The sequence below is a fragment of the Mus musculus genome, chromosome 1 (assembly GCF_000001635.26).
Source record: "Mus musculus strain C57BL/6J chromosome 1, GRCm38.p6 C57BL/6J".
NCBI lineage: Eukaryota > Metazoa > Chordata > Mammalia > Rodentia > Muridae > Mus > Mus musculus.
The window spans coordinates 191,351,442-191,368,460 of NC_000067.6; the positions used below are offsets into that span (position 1 = coordinate 191,351,442).

The 17,019-nt window shown below is 43.0% G+C and overlaps 1 protein-coding gene across 1 annotated transcript in view; it reads right to left on the reverse strand.

Annotated features, from left to right (window-relative positions):
- Positions 1-539: 539 nt before the first annotated feature.
- Ppp2r5a (protein phosphatase 2, regulatory subunit B', alpha) overlaps positions 540-17,019 on the reverse strand; it is a 45,061-nt gene continuing 28,581 nt past the window's right edge. Inside the window, exons 4-13 of the mRNA NM_144880.4 lie at positions 10,808-10,900; positions 7,484-7,614; positions 6,351-6,410; positions 5,446-5,554; positions 4,893-4,946; positions 3,582-3,632; positions 3,301-3,420; positions 3,090-3,217; positions 2,433-2,534; positions 540-1,668 (exon numbers count right to left, since the gene is read on the reverse strand). Of these exons, the coding sequence (NP_659129.2) occupies positions 1,536-1,668; positions 2,433-2,534; positions 3,090-3,217; positions 3,301-3,420; positions 3,582-3,632; positions 4,893-4,946; positions 5,446-5,554; positions 6,351-6,410; positions 7,484-7,614; positions 10,808-10,900 (981 nt within the window). The 3' untranslated portion in view covers positions 540-1,535. The remainder of the gene's footprint in view (positions 1,669-2,432; positions 2,535-3,089; positions 3,218-3,300; positions 3,421-3,581; positions 3,633-4,892; positions 4,947-5,445; positions 5,555-6,350; positions 6,411-7,483; positions 7,615-10,807; positions 10,901-17,019) is intronic.

Sequence of the window (17,019 nt, forward strand, 5' to 3'; positions counted from 1 at the left end):
GAAGAGCAGTCGGGTACTCTTACCCACTGAGCCATCTCACCAGCCCGCAACCCTGTGTTTTGTGTGGGTCGCCCAGGGCTATTCTGCAGAGGCCTAAAGGGAGCAGCCTCATTGGACTGCAACAATGGCCCTCCCTGGGATGCCCACTGCTTGAAAAGAGAGCAAAAATTACAGGCCACTGTATTACAAGGGAGTTTGTCCAGAGGTCATGGAGGCTGCTGTCACAGCAACAAAAAACCCCTGTGACCCTTCTAAACTGGTGTTTAGTTGAAACCATGTTACAGTCTCCCTGCCTTTCCCAGAACTGCTACTGCCATGGATTCTGAGATTTCCCGTTTTAGTTAAAACTAGCTTTAATGTTAAACTGTCCTAGAACACGGAGGGACAAGAAGCTTGGGATTTTATGAAAAGATCGGTTAGATGGCTAGACTCCTAATCCCTGGACCACAAGCAACCTAATTCTAATTAGAGTACATCCGTAAGTTATAATTCTCTAATATAAATATCTTCCAGAGACAAAAGAGCAAATGACATAAGGCAAAATACAAACATAGACTTTATTAAATGCTGCTCAATCCTCAGTAAAGATCTCTCATTATAAAACAGTTTTCCATACAACTGCAAGGCAAGAGGCTGGAATGGTACTGGTAACAACAGTGTGAAAAATACCTGACCAGGTAAAAACAGACAAAGCTTCTACATAGTCAGCTCTGAGGACACCTGCTGCAGTTCCTTTAAATAAAGCCAGGCAGTGACAGCTAGCAGTCTGCATCACACTGTGGGAGGGACCCAGAGCTCCACCCTGCAGGCAGGCAGGCCTGGGGACTGGCAGGGTGAGGACTGGGAAGGCCCTGCCTCCAGCCTTGGAGGAGAGGAATGAAGGAGGTGAGCCTCGGGTCCACCCGTGGCCTGTGCTGCTCCGCACACGCTCCGGGGAGCCGCTGCTGAAGGGGGGATTTGGGAACATCAGAATTTTGGTTTACTTCCCCCCCCCAACTTTAATACTTTGTGCTTCAGAAGCCTGGAAATGTCAGATGTTGTAAAACCCAGAGTATGGCAGTGTCTTTAATGAGGCTGGGCTCTTGTCCCCTGCCCACACCTCTCTAGGAGAGGTGAGGGAAGGGCAACCCCTCCGCTTATCTTACGAGGCTCTTTCCTCAGATGTACTCAAGGTGTGCAGCACCAAGGTGTGCAGCACGGTGAAAACACATGATAAAGGAAGTGTGCAGAGGACGGCTTCATCTGTGTGTGCAGCACAACCGGGCTCAAGTCGCAACACACGCTTGCCACTCCCACGATCACCTCACTCAACAGAGACAGTGACACAATCCATGATTAGACAGAGTTTACAATATACTGTGGCCGTGATACAGCACAGGGCTATGTTTTAGTCCATAATTCTTTCGCTTTTACGCTTGCCAGGAAAAACTGGCCTCCTAATTATATTATACTGATGAGGTCTGCTCTGAAGTTTTTATATATTCAAAAAAAAAAAAAAGTGTACAAAACGACCGCCCAGCAGGGGGAGCTGATCTTTATTTGGCACTGGTACTGCTGCGAATACTGTGCATGTTGTAAGCATTGTTCTGTTTCTCTAGAGCCTTCTTCAGCTGCAGCTCCTCTAGTTTTTTCCACAACTCTTCCCGTTCCAGTTCTTTCTTCTTCTCTCTGTAGAGAGATCAGCAGTTTTAATGGGAAGCTCAGGAAAGACACTGGTTGGTGGCTTTGTGGGGAGCGAGCATTACAATGCCCGTGGCTTCTGTGACACGCGTGGTATTACATGGCACTAATTCACCGTAGTCACTCGAGGCCTCTAGGTCAGCTACAGTTAACACTCAGGCCTCCTAGGGAGAGGTAGAAGCCCCACCCTTCCATACCAGCAGAAAGGCAATCTACCCACCCGTCAGTTTATGTTCAAACTGAGTGAGCTTTAAAACTAGATAAGTAAAGAAAGTACAGGCTGTAAAGGAGGGCTTTTATTTCTAGGTCTTGGTTCCCACACACCTCTCCTGCCTGTTGCTTTGTGGACTTGGATCCTGGTTCTAATTTCTACCTGAACCTTGTGAGGTTTTTGTTTGTGTCTTCCTGGCCTTAAAATCACAGAGCTCTGACTCGCTTCCTGACAGTGTGCTGACTTCAGATACCACTCTCTGATGATCCACAGCACCAGGACTATCAAGCTCTCGGGAAAAATCTTATGTCTCAGCTGAGATCAGGACGAACACGATCCGCACTTAAACCACAGTCTAACTGTTAGAGGAGGAAAGTCTTAACAAATTTATAAAAATACCGGGATTACTTTCCTGGACAATGGCTGTAGTGCTCAGAGGCTTCCAAATGATAATGCCTAACATATTCACCATAGATCCACCGACTAAGAGATGGACCTTTCTGAACTGAAGAACACAGAATTTTCAAAACTCATCAAGTACCTCTGTCTTTCGGCTTTGTAGGAACTAGTAAGGTCGTCAAAAAGCTTGCCGTTCATCTCCATGAGGGTTTTCAGCACATTGTACACCAGTGCTACAATAGTCCTGAAAGAAAGAGAAGACAGTTCTGGGTTAGAGGCCAGCAACACTGAATGCATAATTAATGCCAGATGCTAGAACTAAAGTGGAAACAGTCTAGTCTCACAGGCCAGAGATTCTAATGTTTACCCTCTTCCTATGTAGATACAATATTCTGGTTCTCTTCATGTGAGTTTTGTAGTCTCATCCTAGACCCTGGGTAGCAAGATAAAAATGTCACAGAAGTCGGAATGTCTGAATGCCATGTCTCCCTTTGGTCCTCAGTTCCTAGCTTGGGGAGGCCGGATACAGCTGGCTCAGCCGATGGCACTGGACCGCAAGCTGGTTAGACCATTTGCTGAGGAGCATCCATAGACAGCTTTATAAGGATAAGCAGTATCTACAACTATGACACTCACCTTCAGTATAGGTTACAGATCTGTCCAGGCTTCAACTAGCAAAGTAAAGACACGTGAAGTACACGCCTGTGATCTCAGCGCTGAGGCTGAGCCAAGAGTTCAAGGCTAGCCTGTGCTACTGAGACTGTATGTTAAATGGAACCCAACAACAACAGAAACTTACTGATTCCAGTGTTCTTTGGAAATTTTATACAAGCTGGCAAACATGATTGGCAGGATTTTATCAATATTCTCTTCAATCAAACTAAGAATATATTCATTATTCCAGAAGTACAGTGCTCTTTCTGCAACCTAAAAAGACACCAGAAACCTCAAAATCCGCAGGAAAAAGGATGGCACAACAACAGAATGTCACAGAGAAAGGAAGCTGGTACCTGGAAATGAGAGCTGGAGACGCACTTGGATATCTGCTTAAAAAGCGGCTCTTCAATTTTTTTGAATTGTGTTGGTTCAATGACATCTAAGATCTCTTCAATTTCTCCTAAAAACATCACCTAGGTTTAAAAAAAATTTTTTTTCCTTTTAAAAAATTTACAAATGATGCTAATGTAGACAAGGCAAATCGGTACATTAGGAAATGGGTACAGTTCACAGAGCAGGTCAAGATTGCAGTCCTAATGTAAATACATTTATTTTTATTATTATTAAAACCCACCTCTTTCTGACTGCATGTTTTTGGCCAAAATTTCAGCAGTCCTCTGATCACCTACAAAAACCAGCAAAGTTTAGAATGAATTCAACAACTGGGTGTGTGGTACACGTCTACAATCCTAGCACTTGGAGGTACCCAGGCAGGAGAATTCCAAGTTCTAGACCAGCCTGGGATACAGCCAGACCTTACCACTTCTACTAGCTAGACTATCCCAAGATATTTCACTCATCCTGACGTCAAGCATTTAGCACTCAGTACATGAAAATCCCTACTTAGCTGTGGACTTGAACCTGGGCCGTGCCAGACACTGCTCTAGGTACTACACGGCTGGGCAAAGTCTGTGGTCTTCATGGAACGGGACCAACGTGAGTGGACACTTAAAGAACAAGAAAATGATGTCTGGTGTGAAGGAAGTTAATCTTCGAGAACATTTTTGTTTTTCCAAGACCGTATAAGTAACTGGTGGTTGAACCCAGGGCCCGGTGCATGCTAGGCCAGCACCCTACCAACTGGGCTCAAGCCTCAGCTCATCACAGCTAACAGATAATTCTCATTATCTAGAGTGCCCGAACCTGTTTTATGGCTGACAAAATCAGGGCAAACTGAGATGTTAAAAGGAGACCATCTATTTCAACAATTAGGCCATGCATATCAAATTTCAAGCACCCCTATGGTTAGCCTAAATACATGAATTCTAGTCCTTCAGTTTCAGTACTTATATTTGAAGTGCTTAAAAAGCATTCTACCGAAACACTCATTTTACTTAAGGGTACAATCAGTGGTTTGTATAGTGAGTTGGGTGAGCTCAAAATCCCAGCATTTAGGAGGCTGAGGCAGGAGGATCACAAGTTTGAGGCCAGTCTAGGCTAAATACAGTTCTAGATCAGCCAGGCTAAAGGTTACAGAGTTCATTAGGGCTGAGCTGCTGAGCCTTCTGCTCTCACACCGGCTCATCTTAATCATTTTTCTCAATGACTAAGTATTTCTAAGACTGAACTCCAAACTGCTGGAGGGGAGGAAACACCTCTAATCTTTTTATTTCTGAACAAAACTCAAGGGAATGGTTCTGGGACTCGGTGTGTTCTCACCGTAAGAAGTGACAGAAGGATTGAGTGAGGAGAGCTAAGAGTTCACCGTTGTCTCTGGATCTTACCTACATCTTAACCATCAGTCCCTCAGTTTATGCCTCCTGCCTCCTGAGCATGCTCCGTTCTCAGGCTCCCAGAAGCTGCTCTCTGTGTGAGAACTGACTACCCAGGCTGCAATGAAACACCAGTGGCCAGACAAGCGCATGAACAGGAACTGAACACTCACCGGCTCTGTCAGCGTTGTGTCTTTCTCCAGGAACTGCACAACACAGTACGCCAGCTAACGGGCAGAGGCAAGTTTAAGAGATGTTAGTGACGTAACACTAGGGGTAAGGGGATAGTTTCACACTGACACAAAATGTCACTCCAGTTTTAAGTTGCAGTATAAGATGAATATATTCTTATTAAAGTTCTAAGTTCAACATATTGTTAGCTCTAGACTTAATTAACTTAAAAACACCCATTTAGTCTTCCAGTGCTAATGTTAACAGCGACCAAGACCTAACAGATCATTAGCATCATTCTGCATCCCTGTGAGATTCATTCAGGGTCACACAACTAAGCACTTCCCAGACCTAAATATAAGAAGCAAACTTTTGATAATCTTTTCTATATCTAAGTTAAAACCGCAGTAGTAGTATGTAAACAAACTCATAATAAAAATTTTGCCAAAGCACATTCTTTAATTTTACAAGAAACTAGCACCTTAATACCTCTCAGTTTTTTTGCCTTTATATTTGTTTTTGGAAATATCCATTTGTAATTGTTCTGAAATTTACCTGTGCGTGAAACAAGGCCAATCCTTTTGCAGTATGCATAGGAATAAGAACCTTCATTAGAAACTGCTTATGCTCTGCTTTCAGTGGCAATGCAAAGCCATTGATGATACTGGAGGGAAGAAAAGGCAGGGAAGGGTTAAGTAGTCACTTTGCTTCCACAAGTTACATGACCTACAGCACTGGGGAGTGGTAGGGCAGCCTGCTGAGCTGTCCCTCCAGGGCAGCCTGGAATCTGACATCTACACTGTCACTACAGAGTTCTGCACAGCTGCCTTTAATTTCCCTCCTTAAAGCAACAGGAGTGACTGTCTCAATGCTGTTAGAATTCCCAGCATGCACAGTGATAATGGGGGGTGGGGGTGGGGTTTCCCTGACATTTCTGAATAATCTAGAATTAAGATAATGCTATCATTACTGGTGTGTAGTGAACAGAAAGGACGTGTATAGAAAACCGAAGACTCTTCTAAAGGAAAAGTTAGATTGGGGATGGCCTATCGACATTTGGATAAGATCTCTCTCTCCCTCTCCCCTCCGACTGCTTCTGCCTCCCAAGTGCTGGGATTAAAGCCTTGTGCCACCACTGCCCGGCTTGGGTAAGAATTTTTGTAGTGAATGAATGACAACTTCATCTCTTCCAGGCTTCCAGCTGGGAAGAACTTCCAAGGGGCAAGGCTATGTAGATCCAACAACACACAACAGTGTATGTGTGTGTGTATACACACACACACACACACACACACACACACAACACACACACACACTGTTAGGGATTGAGCCCAGGGCATCTAGCATTGTGCTGTAAACTCTCAAATAGGAACTCATTTCAACTCCAGCTGTTTTGTATATAAAATACTCTTTCAGTAACTTAATTCTTAAAAAATAACAAAACCCCACCCCTGACCTACCTTCCCAATATTTCCAGGAGCTCAGCCACACCATTGAAATGTTCCGTTTCATATATAAACCTGAATTTGAAATAAAGATAGATGTAATAAAATGTAAACACCAAAGAACAAGGCAGGAAGGTGAAAAAACTCAGCCCAAGGCAGCAGTAACAGCAAGCAGTGGCTGCTCAGCCTCAAGGCTTCTGGTTCACACCAGACTCTCTGTTTTGTTTTGAGACTGCCACACTGCCTTTAAGCTTGCTGTGTAGCCAGTCCTGACCATCTGACCCTGTTGTCACTAGAGGTGTGTGCCACCACAGCACCAAATGAGCTACATCCCAGCCCAAACTGAGAGCAGTAACAACACAGGATCTATTTCCCGAGTCACACAGTCCTCTGCTAAAATCTGCCACATAGTATTATTCCACCGGGATCATTATATTACGCTTAATATAAAAGAAAGACAGATTGCCTAAAGAAACCGTTTCAAAGTAGGAGACCACTATTCACATAAAAATCCGAGGAAAGGGGGTCCATTTTTTCAACTGTTCAGAAACTTTAGACAGTAACTGATAGGCTATCTAGTTATCTACTATCACAACTGCCTTTAAAGCAAATGACAGCATGAGTTGGGGGTGACATGGGGCTGCAGAGCTGAGGAGATGGAACACTGATTTAAGACTAGGGGAGGCAACAGCCCCCTCCCATCTCCCATGCTAGCCTAATTTTGCATCATCAATAACTGACATAAAGAAAAACGAACTTGAAACACAGATATTAATGTGAAGTCTGATGTGAAGCACGGGTTTCACCAGTATTTAAACCGTGGTCCCAAACAGATTTTAATCAGCTTTATCAGAACCGTCCAAAGGAAGCACTTCTACAGGTATTGGCTTAAATAGTGATTGTTTAAAAAAAAAAAAACTCAGAGAGAGTTTGAGCAAATTATTCTTTCAACTCAAACACAGTCACCCATCCAACACTGTCCTGCTACCACTGCTGAGGGTAAAGGTGGCAGGGTTCTACGTTAGGCTGCCACCGTGTGAGAACCACGGAGTGGGCAGGGATGCCTGAGGTGCCATCAGCTCTGTCGGGTTTCAGCTGAAGGAGCCTGGCTCAAGAGAGGAGGAGACTGCTCTCGGTGATGAATTTACCTGAGGAAAATGTTGTTAATTTGCTTTCTGATGAACGCTCTCAGGCCAAGGAACTTGCCGTAAATCCGATGCAGGACGGTCTTCAGGAAGTCGCGCTCCCGTGGATCTTCACTATCAAAAAGCTCCAGGAGCTTGAAGAGAAATCTGACAAATTACTTTAAAAAAACAATCGAGCTAAAACCGCTCTTTTTTCTAATTCTGATTGTAAGATAACCTATGAAATATTCTGCCTTACTAGATTTTTATCTTTGCTAAGTAAATGAAACTAGGAAAAGTATAAATATTTTCACTAAATTCATAATTCTTTGTATTGTTTCAAAGAATATAAACACTTTCTAAAAATATAATTTTTTTAACCTTGCCAGTGACTTTAAAATTCTTTCCTAGAATAATTTTTAGTGTTACGTTTAATGTTTTTTTTAATAAAACTTACTATTTTTATTTATTTATTTTTGAGACCGAGACTCATTATGTAACCCATGCTGGCCTTGAATTTGCAATCTTCCTGCCTCTGCCTTCCAGAGTACTGATATTTGGAGGCCAGGCTGTTCGAAAGTTCCATGGTAAGATTGCCTTGAACATCTCCAAATGCGTAAGAGTCTTCCAGAACTGCACGGACCCTTCTGTTCTAAACTGAGATGCTGGGCATAGCCAGGGAAGGTGGCGAGCTCTTTCTTCATTGTTTCTGTGCAGATTCCAAACCCAAGCAGACATTCTGAGGCACTGATAAGTCACATTCACGTGCCTTAAACAAGCAACTTCCTTGTGGTTTGCACTCATTTTTGGCTAGGTTAAGATACTGCGTGAGGCTCCAGCCAAAAATACCTACAAAGCACTGGTCCAAATGATCATAATTAGGAATGGCTAGCCTTCTCATTTTAGCCTTAAATTCGTGTTTCTGATGTTGGTTTACTTGAGATGGTTTTGTTCAACGCAGACTTAGCTCTAAGGGGGCACGAAGCTCAACAGCAGTTGTTAGCTCTGAGTTTCAAATCTAGACATATTTTGAAGTATTGTAATTAAATAAAACTAATTAGAAATAATATACTCATGCCAGGAAACCTGGTTTTTCTGGCTCTGTTGCCCTCAAACTATTTTTAAGAATAATTCAGTCAAAATCAGAAGGTCCTGTTCCATGGTTCTCAAGCCGTGGGTCACGACCCATTTGGGGATCCCATGATTCACAACAGCAGCAAAATTACAGATATGAAGTACAATAAAATAATTTTATGGCTAGGGGTCACTACAACACAGGGCCGCAGCATTACGAAGGGTGACACTGCTCTAGTTCAAATCCAGACTGTGCCATTTACAAGCTGTGTGGCACTGGATGTGGGCTCTTTTTACAATAAGCATAACATTGATGAAGTATCCAATGACAGGTCTGTGTCACAAAAAACAACGAATATATCTTAGTTTTCTTGGGAGATTATCTTATTTGAACGTAAATTTAAATTATGTAGTATGCCGCCATCCTCCCCACCACCACCCCCGCCCCTGCCCCCAGCTCTTTTAACTTAAATCTCTTCTACTCTTCTGAGTTTTAACTTTCAAAGCTGAGAATTCTCACATGGTAGTTTTCAGAAGCACACCCCACAACCCCGATACCTCCGAGACGCAGCTGTGTGCAGTACACGGAACTGTTGGAATCAGATAGTTAACGGCCTTGGCTTTCCAGATACTTCAGGAGTTTGAGGTAGAAGGCAGGAAACCGTTCCTGCTCTACTGGGCTTCTGTCTCTCCTCAGAGAAGCCCAGCAGTCTAAGTCCCTAGAGCACCAGGTTACTGCAGCACGAATATGCAAGGTCCCCTCAATCTGCTGTCATCAGAGATACAGTCTAAGGTGTGTGGCTTCACAAGAGCCTGAGTACACTCCACAGCAAACCATACAAGAAAGTAAATGTGCGTTTGTTTATCTGCAATTGCCCCAAAGGCCCCGTTGTATTTGGACTGACTTTACCCCTGGTTGATGTGTATGCTGTACTGTTAGCGGACATCTAGTCTTATGTAGTTTTTGAAGGGATAGGCAGGCAGAGATTTACCATATATGAGCCAGAACTGTTCAAAATATGTGGAATATTTTTAAAAAGATTTGTTTATTTTATGTATGTGAGTGCACTGTTGCTCTCTTCAGAAACACCAGAAGATCAGACCCCATTACAGATGGTTGTGAGCCACTATGTGGTTGATGGGAATTGAACTTAGGACCTCTAGAAGAGCAGTCAGCGCTCTTAACCTCTGAGCCACCTCTCCAGCCCCAATATGTGGAATCTTTATCATCCAGAACACCCAGCAGTGGTCTGAAAGGTCTTCACAATGGAGTCAAATTGTTCTCTCAGCATCAGATTCCTAACAAGGTTACACAGTGATTATGGCTTTAAAAGGGAAAATGGAAATAGAATGGTTCACTTGACAGTTCTGTCTAGGGCCAGACAATTTCAAACGACAGAAGAGAGGCTGTTAAGTCTTTAAGGATCTTGACAATGAAAAAAAAAATGGGCACATTCTTAGAAATTAATTGCATGTTAGTGTCCAGAAATAGAAGTAATACCCATTTCTAAAAACCAAGAAGGCATTCATTCCATGTGCTCAGCTATCTCCTCTCAAGGTCCCATTTTATTTTAACTGTGGCTTAAGGAACCTGTGGTGCAAAGGGGGGATGGGATGGGTGGAGACAGGCAGCTGGTGTTCAGATGCTAGGTGTACAGAAAGACATCTACAGCTCAGTCACAATGATTAAAACACGGCAAGTCAAAGTCTTAAATCCCGAACTTTGAGGCACTGCAGAAAGGGCAGTTTGACTAATTTCATTGGGTGCACACTCTGGATATAAAACTCAACTGCTGAAAGCTACTCAGAAGACGAGTGAGCGTGTGTGGGGGCCAGAAGACGGCATCTGACCCTCTAGAATTGGAATTCACAGGCTTTTGTGAGCTGCCAGACTTGGGTGCTGGGAATCGAACAGAGCTTCTGGAACAGCAGCACTTTGACCCCAGTGTCTTGCCAACCTTGGAAGCCGCTTTTACTTTGTCAAGAATAGTCACTGAATATGTTTAAATGACTATCCCCCCCCCTTTTTTTCCATTGCCATTTTGCCTGCATGTATGTCTTTGTGAGGGTGCCAGCCCCTCTGAAATTGGACTCACCAACAGTTGTGAGCTGCCACATGGCTGCTGGGGATTGAACCTGGCTCCTCTAGAAGAACAATCACTGCTCTTAACCCCTGAGCTTTTTCTCCAGACCACTAAATCAATTACTCTTAAAAACAACTAATTACTAAGCCAGTGCGTGGATACAAACATTTGAGATCTAAGAGTCCCTTACCTGTTGGACAAACTTCTGATCAATGTATCGCTTTGCAATGCTGGGCTGGAAATCAGGACTCTCCAAGAATCTCAAGAAGAATTCATACACCAACTGTGCGAGAAGGTAAGTAAAAGCAAAATGCTGTTGATAATATTCTGAATTACAGTTCCAGAAAAACAAACAAACAAAAAAACCAACCACCTTTCTTACTAGCGTGAGTTGGTAACTGTTTCTAAAAACAAAGTTTTAAGGAACCTTTATTTTTACAGTTTAGCTTTTCTCCTGATTGGCTTTTTATCAAATTGACACAAGCTACAATTATCTGGGAAGAGGAAGTCAACTGATAAAAATGTCTCCATCAGATAGCCTGTAGCAATTCTTTGGGGCATGTTCTTGATTAATCTGATCTGGATAGTACCATCTCTGGGCACGTGGTTCCGAGGTGTGTAAGAAAATAAACCGAGCAAGCCAGTAAGCAGTGTTTCTGTGTGGCATTGGCGTCAGTCCCAGTCTCTGGTCCTTAAGTCCTTCCTTGACAGGTGCCCTCTTCTCCTAGACTGTTCTTGGTCATGGCGTTCATCACTAAGCAGTCTCCTGAGCCACAGTCGGTGAGGGTTGTATTTCTGCACCACTCATTGAATGATCGTAATTTATGAGTGCTAGAACCAATTGAAGTTCCCAAGGTATCAAGTTAATGTCCCCCCATCCCCTAGAGTCCCTTAAGCACAGGCTCAGAATAAGAGCGGGCAGTGTGGTCATACCAGTTATAAAAATCAAGTCTTCCTATTAAACTAGGGTAGAGGGTCTAGTAAGGTGGTTCAAGAAGGTAACAGAACTTGCCGCTAACCACTGACCTGAGTACAATTCCCAGGACCCAACTTAGTGGAAAGTAAAAAAAAAAAAAAAAAAAAAAAAAAAAAAAAAAAAAAAAGACTTCCATGGGTTGTCTGTCTGACCTACACATGTGTATACACACACACACACACATAAAAGCAGAACATGAAAATTGAAATGGAAAGCAGTACACCTGGAGAGTAACAAACAACACTGTAGAAGCACAGGCCTGAGAAGGAACTGTACACCACAACAAACAAACCAGATACATGGGTGAGTCTTGTACCAAGAAGTCCCACGCAGCCTGTGTGACAGCACAGTGCACCTTATCACGGCAAGTCAGAACTAAAATAATCAAGGAGAAAGCATGGCTAGTCTTTTAAAATTGTAGTCAGGCCGTGGTGGTGCACACCTTTAATCCCAGCATTCAGAATGCAGAACTCTAAAGGTTCAAGGCCAGCCTGGTCTGCAGAATGAGTTCCAGCACAGCCAGTGGGGTTATACACAGAAACACTTGGGGGAAAAAAAACAAACAACCTAATAGCTATGAAAAGTAAGAAACTGGCCTCAAGGTACAACTTAATTTATAAGCAAACATATCAATTAAGCATCCTAAAAATACAAGAGAGTTAGATCCCAAAGTACAAGGTCACTTAAACATCTGGGGGTCTAGGGAGATAGCTCAATGGGTGAATCTCTTGCCTCACAAGTGTGAGGACTGGAATCTGGATCCTTAGCACCTGTATGAAAAGCCGGACAAGGTATGGATGTGTAGGGGCAGCTCAGCAGCTAGAAGCACCAAAGCTCAGTCTCCAACGCCCACAGTAGGCAACTCACAAGGGCCTGTTAACTCCGGTTTCAGGAACTCTGATGCCCTTTTCTGGTCTTTGTGGGCACCTGCGCACACATACAAAAATACTTTCTTTTTTTTTTTAAATCTAAGCAGGTATGGTGGTCCACTTGTAATCCCAGCACTTTGGAGGCAAAGGCAGGTGGAGCTCTGTGAGTTCAAAGCCTGATCTACATAGTGAGTTCCAGGCCAACTAGGGCTACAAAGTTTAAATGTACCTTACCCACCTGGGCACAGGGAACAAAGTTTGATTGAGAGATACAAAATTTTTAATGTTAATTGTGCATTAAGAACATAATAAAAATAATTTTGCTTTGGGGCACAAACAGGCCCCAGCGTGAGCCTGGAGTGCTCTGTAGAGTTAAACTGTAGCTGTGCTGATAGCACAACTAAGGCCTTCTATCACATAACTTTTCAGAGAACCAGCGAACCCCTTGGGAGACTTACATGACATCAAGCACAAGCCCCAGATCCCTAAAGCAGTATGTGGATGAGTGCTATGCTGTTCATAAGCTGTACACGGTTTGTTTGTTTGTTTGTTTATTTGTTTGTTTGTTTTTTCGAGACTCTCTGTGTAGCCCTGTCTGCCCTGGAACTCACTCTGTAGACCAGGCTGGCCCTGAACTCAGAATTCCACCTGCCTCTGCCTCCCAAGAGCTGGGATTAACGGCGTGTGCCACCACTGCCCAGCGGTTTATTTTTTAAAATTGTATTATTTTACGTGTGGGTGTGGGTGTTTTGCCTGCACCTGTCTGTGCACCATGTACATGTAATACCTAAGGAGGCCAGAAGAGGGAGTCATATCTCCTTGGAACTGGAGCTGTGATGCTGGTTGCTGGGACTCACACCTGGGTCCTCTGTAAAAGCTGTCAGTGTCAACTCTTAACTGCTGAGCCATCTCTTCAGATGCCTAATTTTTAAAATAATTTTCATCTACATAATTTCCCCAACAACAATGCACATGAAATGACTAGTCTAGATGCAAATACCTGCGGTCAGGAGCCAACTCAGCAGCACTGAGGAGAGGTCAAAGGCTACTTATTTAACACATGCTGCCTGAGTATTATAAACAGACGGAAGAAACCCACAGAGCTGAGAGTCTTCATCACAGTGAGACAGACCATCTCCTAGGAATGAAGCTCGTTCCCAGAGCCACTCCACTCCCTCTTCCTACATTATTTCTTCCTGAACCTATCACATCTGACTAAGAATGTTCATTTCTGGGCATGAACCGTAAAACATGCAGGCATTAGAGTCTTAGCGGGGTTGCTTTGTGGTACTTTTTTTTACTCCCAATGTCAGAAACACACAATGGAGGCTTGAGTATTTAATAGCTATATGAAATCACAGTTTTGCCAGGCAGTGGTGGCTCACGCCTTTGATCTCAGCACTTGGGAGGCAGAGGCAGGTGGGTTCTGAGTTCGAGGCCAGCCTGGTCTACAGAGTGAGTTCCAGGACAGCTAGGGCTACACAGAGAAACCGTCTCGAAAAACAAAACAAAACAAACAAAAAATCACAGTTTATAAGACTGTTTCTGAGCATTTACTGAAGTTTCTCTATATCCATATGAAGAATTATAATTTGCCTTTAAGAATCTTAGAACAAAAACAAAAATCTTAGAACACACACCAACAGCTTCAGCATTAATGCAATGGCAGACTTTACATGTGCTGTTACAAGTTTGGCTTGCCAATTGTATACAACAGAGCGCACCCTACACCCCAAAGACAAGAGATACATAGAAGCTGCACTACTCAGTCTTTTGAAACAGTGTCTCATGTAGCCCAGGCTGGTCTTGAACACAAAATTAAAATATAACTGATAATGAGTGTGAACTTTGGAGGCTCTGTGTCACCTTCCTGATGCTGGGGTGTAGGGTACCTCATACAGGGTACAACTCTAACAACGGATCTAGGGCATGTAGTCTACCACGGCATGTACTCTACCAAGCACATACACCACACGCAGCCTCCATTGTGCTACTCAGTTCTGAAAATGCCTTTCCTAAGGTAATCCAATACAGGGCCACCAGAAAACAGGACGGACACTAAAGAATCTCAAAATAAACCTATATAAGCTAGCGAAACTGGAGCCATCTGACCCAGAGAAGACAAGACTGAGTGGCAGTTTTAATGAGTATAGGTATACAAAAGGCCCTTTCCAAGGAATACAGTGACCACGTGCTTTCCAAAGTCTGTTAATAGGAAAGTGATGTGAAGGAATTTTAAACAATTTGTTCCATGAAAGAATTCATAAAGGAGAGCATCTATATATTATACCACATAGTTTATACTACATGTTTAGAACACTGCCTGGGCACAATGAGCAGCAATAGAAGCCCAATTCTCTATGAATCTCTCTCTCTAAACATCTGAGAAAGCAAGACAGAGATTCTGCAAAATACTGAGCAGTTTAAATATGTCCAGCCTGGATGTCTTCTCTCTGCTCTTCCATCCACTGAACAAAACTTAGACACAGCCATGGCAAACTGGACAGAGAAAAGCCTGTAAGGCCTCGACACCACACAGAACTACGAGCATGAAGCTGGGAGTGGGAAATGGGGTGTCCCTCCCCAGGGACAAGCACACCAACTATACAGTGCTAAACCGTCAGCCCTGAAAACATGCATACAAGTAACATACGTACTTAATAACAACTGATGAAAAAGCCATCAGTTTGAAGGACAGTGGGGAAAGGTAGTATATGGGAGGGTCTGGAAGGAAGACACGTTATAATTAAAATACAATCTCAAAGTGAAACAACAAAACATATGCTGGACAGGGCAGCAAACATTTGTATCCCCAGCTACTGAGGAAGCTGAGACAAGAGCTCACCTAAGCCCCAGAGTTCAAATCTAGCCTGGGCAACACTGCAAGCCTCCCCTGCCACACACAGAGGTCAGCAAAGATCATTATAATAGTACCGACTCACAACTAAAAATGTCCTAAACAGATCTCTAAGGTGTACAGAGGCACAACAGGAACCTTCCACTGAGCACCTTTTTCCAGCGTGGTAACGTTCTGTGATCTCACTTCGAGCAGCTTTATATTCCATCGTAAAACCTGCTTAAATACATGACATCATCATCCTGGAACCCTAAGTAGCTTCAGATCGCCCCCAAACATTTCACTACCAAATTTAAATGCTATACCAAACTTTAGTAACTCAAGAGTGTAAAATTTTAGACATACACAGACCATAGATGAAATAAATTGCAATCTGATTTTGTCTTGAGTAAGATCTGGCGAGAGCGAGGGAGAAGGAGCAGGCACATGTGGAGTGCTCAGAGGACGACTTGTGGAAGCTGGCTTTCTTCATCACGAGGGTTATGGCACTGAGCAGAGGTCAGTAGGCTTGACATCATGTGCTTTTATCTACTGACCAGTCTCACCGGCCCTAGAAGTCCTATCTTGGTAGCAATTACCATCTCCTAAAATGTTAACCATTTTCTCTCAGAGGAATATAAACGGAGCCTCAAATTATACAAGTGAAAAATGGAAACACATTGTTTACTTGGCTGAGTTTCTTATGTTAATTTCTATGAGTATATAAAAATATCCTGATAGAAAAATCTGTCTCTGCTTTTTAAATTTTCAAAAACTAAAAGTCTTTCTCAAAGACTATCCAGCAACACATAATTAAAAAAAAAAAAAAAGAGTAAGATGGGCTAATGAGGATCTCATGCTTTAAAAACTGATTTTATACCACGTATAGCAGAAAATGTCAGATGAACTTGTGCTTCATTCTATTAAAAATTAATTCAAGGGCCTGGCATGGTGGTGCATACCTTTAATCCTAGCAGTTAGGAGGCAAGATCTCTGAGTTCAAAGCCACCCTAGGCAACAAGCAAGCTTTAGGGCAGCCAGGGCTACATAATAGAGAGAACCTATCTCAAAACACAAAACAACAACGAATCTAGCACCTCCAACTAAATACTATTTTTAGGAGACATACGTTAGATTCAAAAGAAACAAAGAGACTAAAAGTAAAAGAATGGAGAACCTAAGTCATGTAACAGCAGCCAGAAGTTGGAATGGCTATACTCACACCAGACAACCTAACTTCAAATAAGGACGAAGAAAACCTTAAGCCAGTTACAGCGGCACAAGCATTAATCCCAGCACTCAGGACACAGAGGAAAGGGGATCGCTTTGAGTTTGAGGCCAGCCTGGTTTACAGACTGAGTTCCACTCCAGCCAGGGCTATGTAGAGAGATTGTTTCAAAACAACAAAACATGACTTTTAGAAGACAAAATAATGTTAAGAAAATGTATTTGAAATAAAATAATAAAAATAATGAAAATAACAAATAAAATTATTTTATTTTTCTTTCTTTAAAGAAAAAAGTCAACATTTATTTTGTGTTTCTAAGTGGGGGGGTGTGTGGTGCATGTGTCACGCCTTGCATCTGGGAGTCACATGACAACTTGCAGGACTCCGTTTTCTATTCCACCACATGGACTGAACTTTGTCGCCTGGCTTGGCAGCGTGCACCCTTACCCACTGCAACACCTCAGTGACTCATAGTTATAGTTTGGGGAGGACA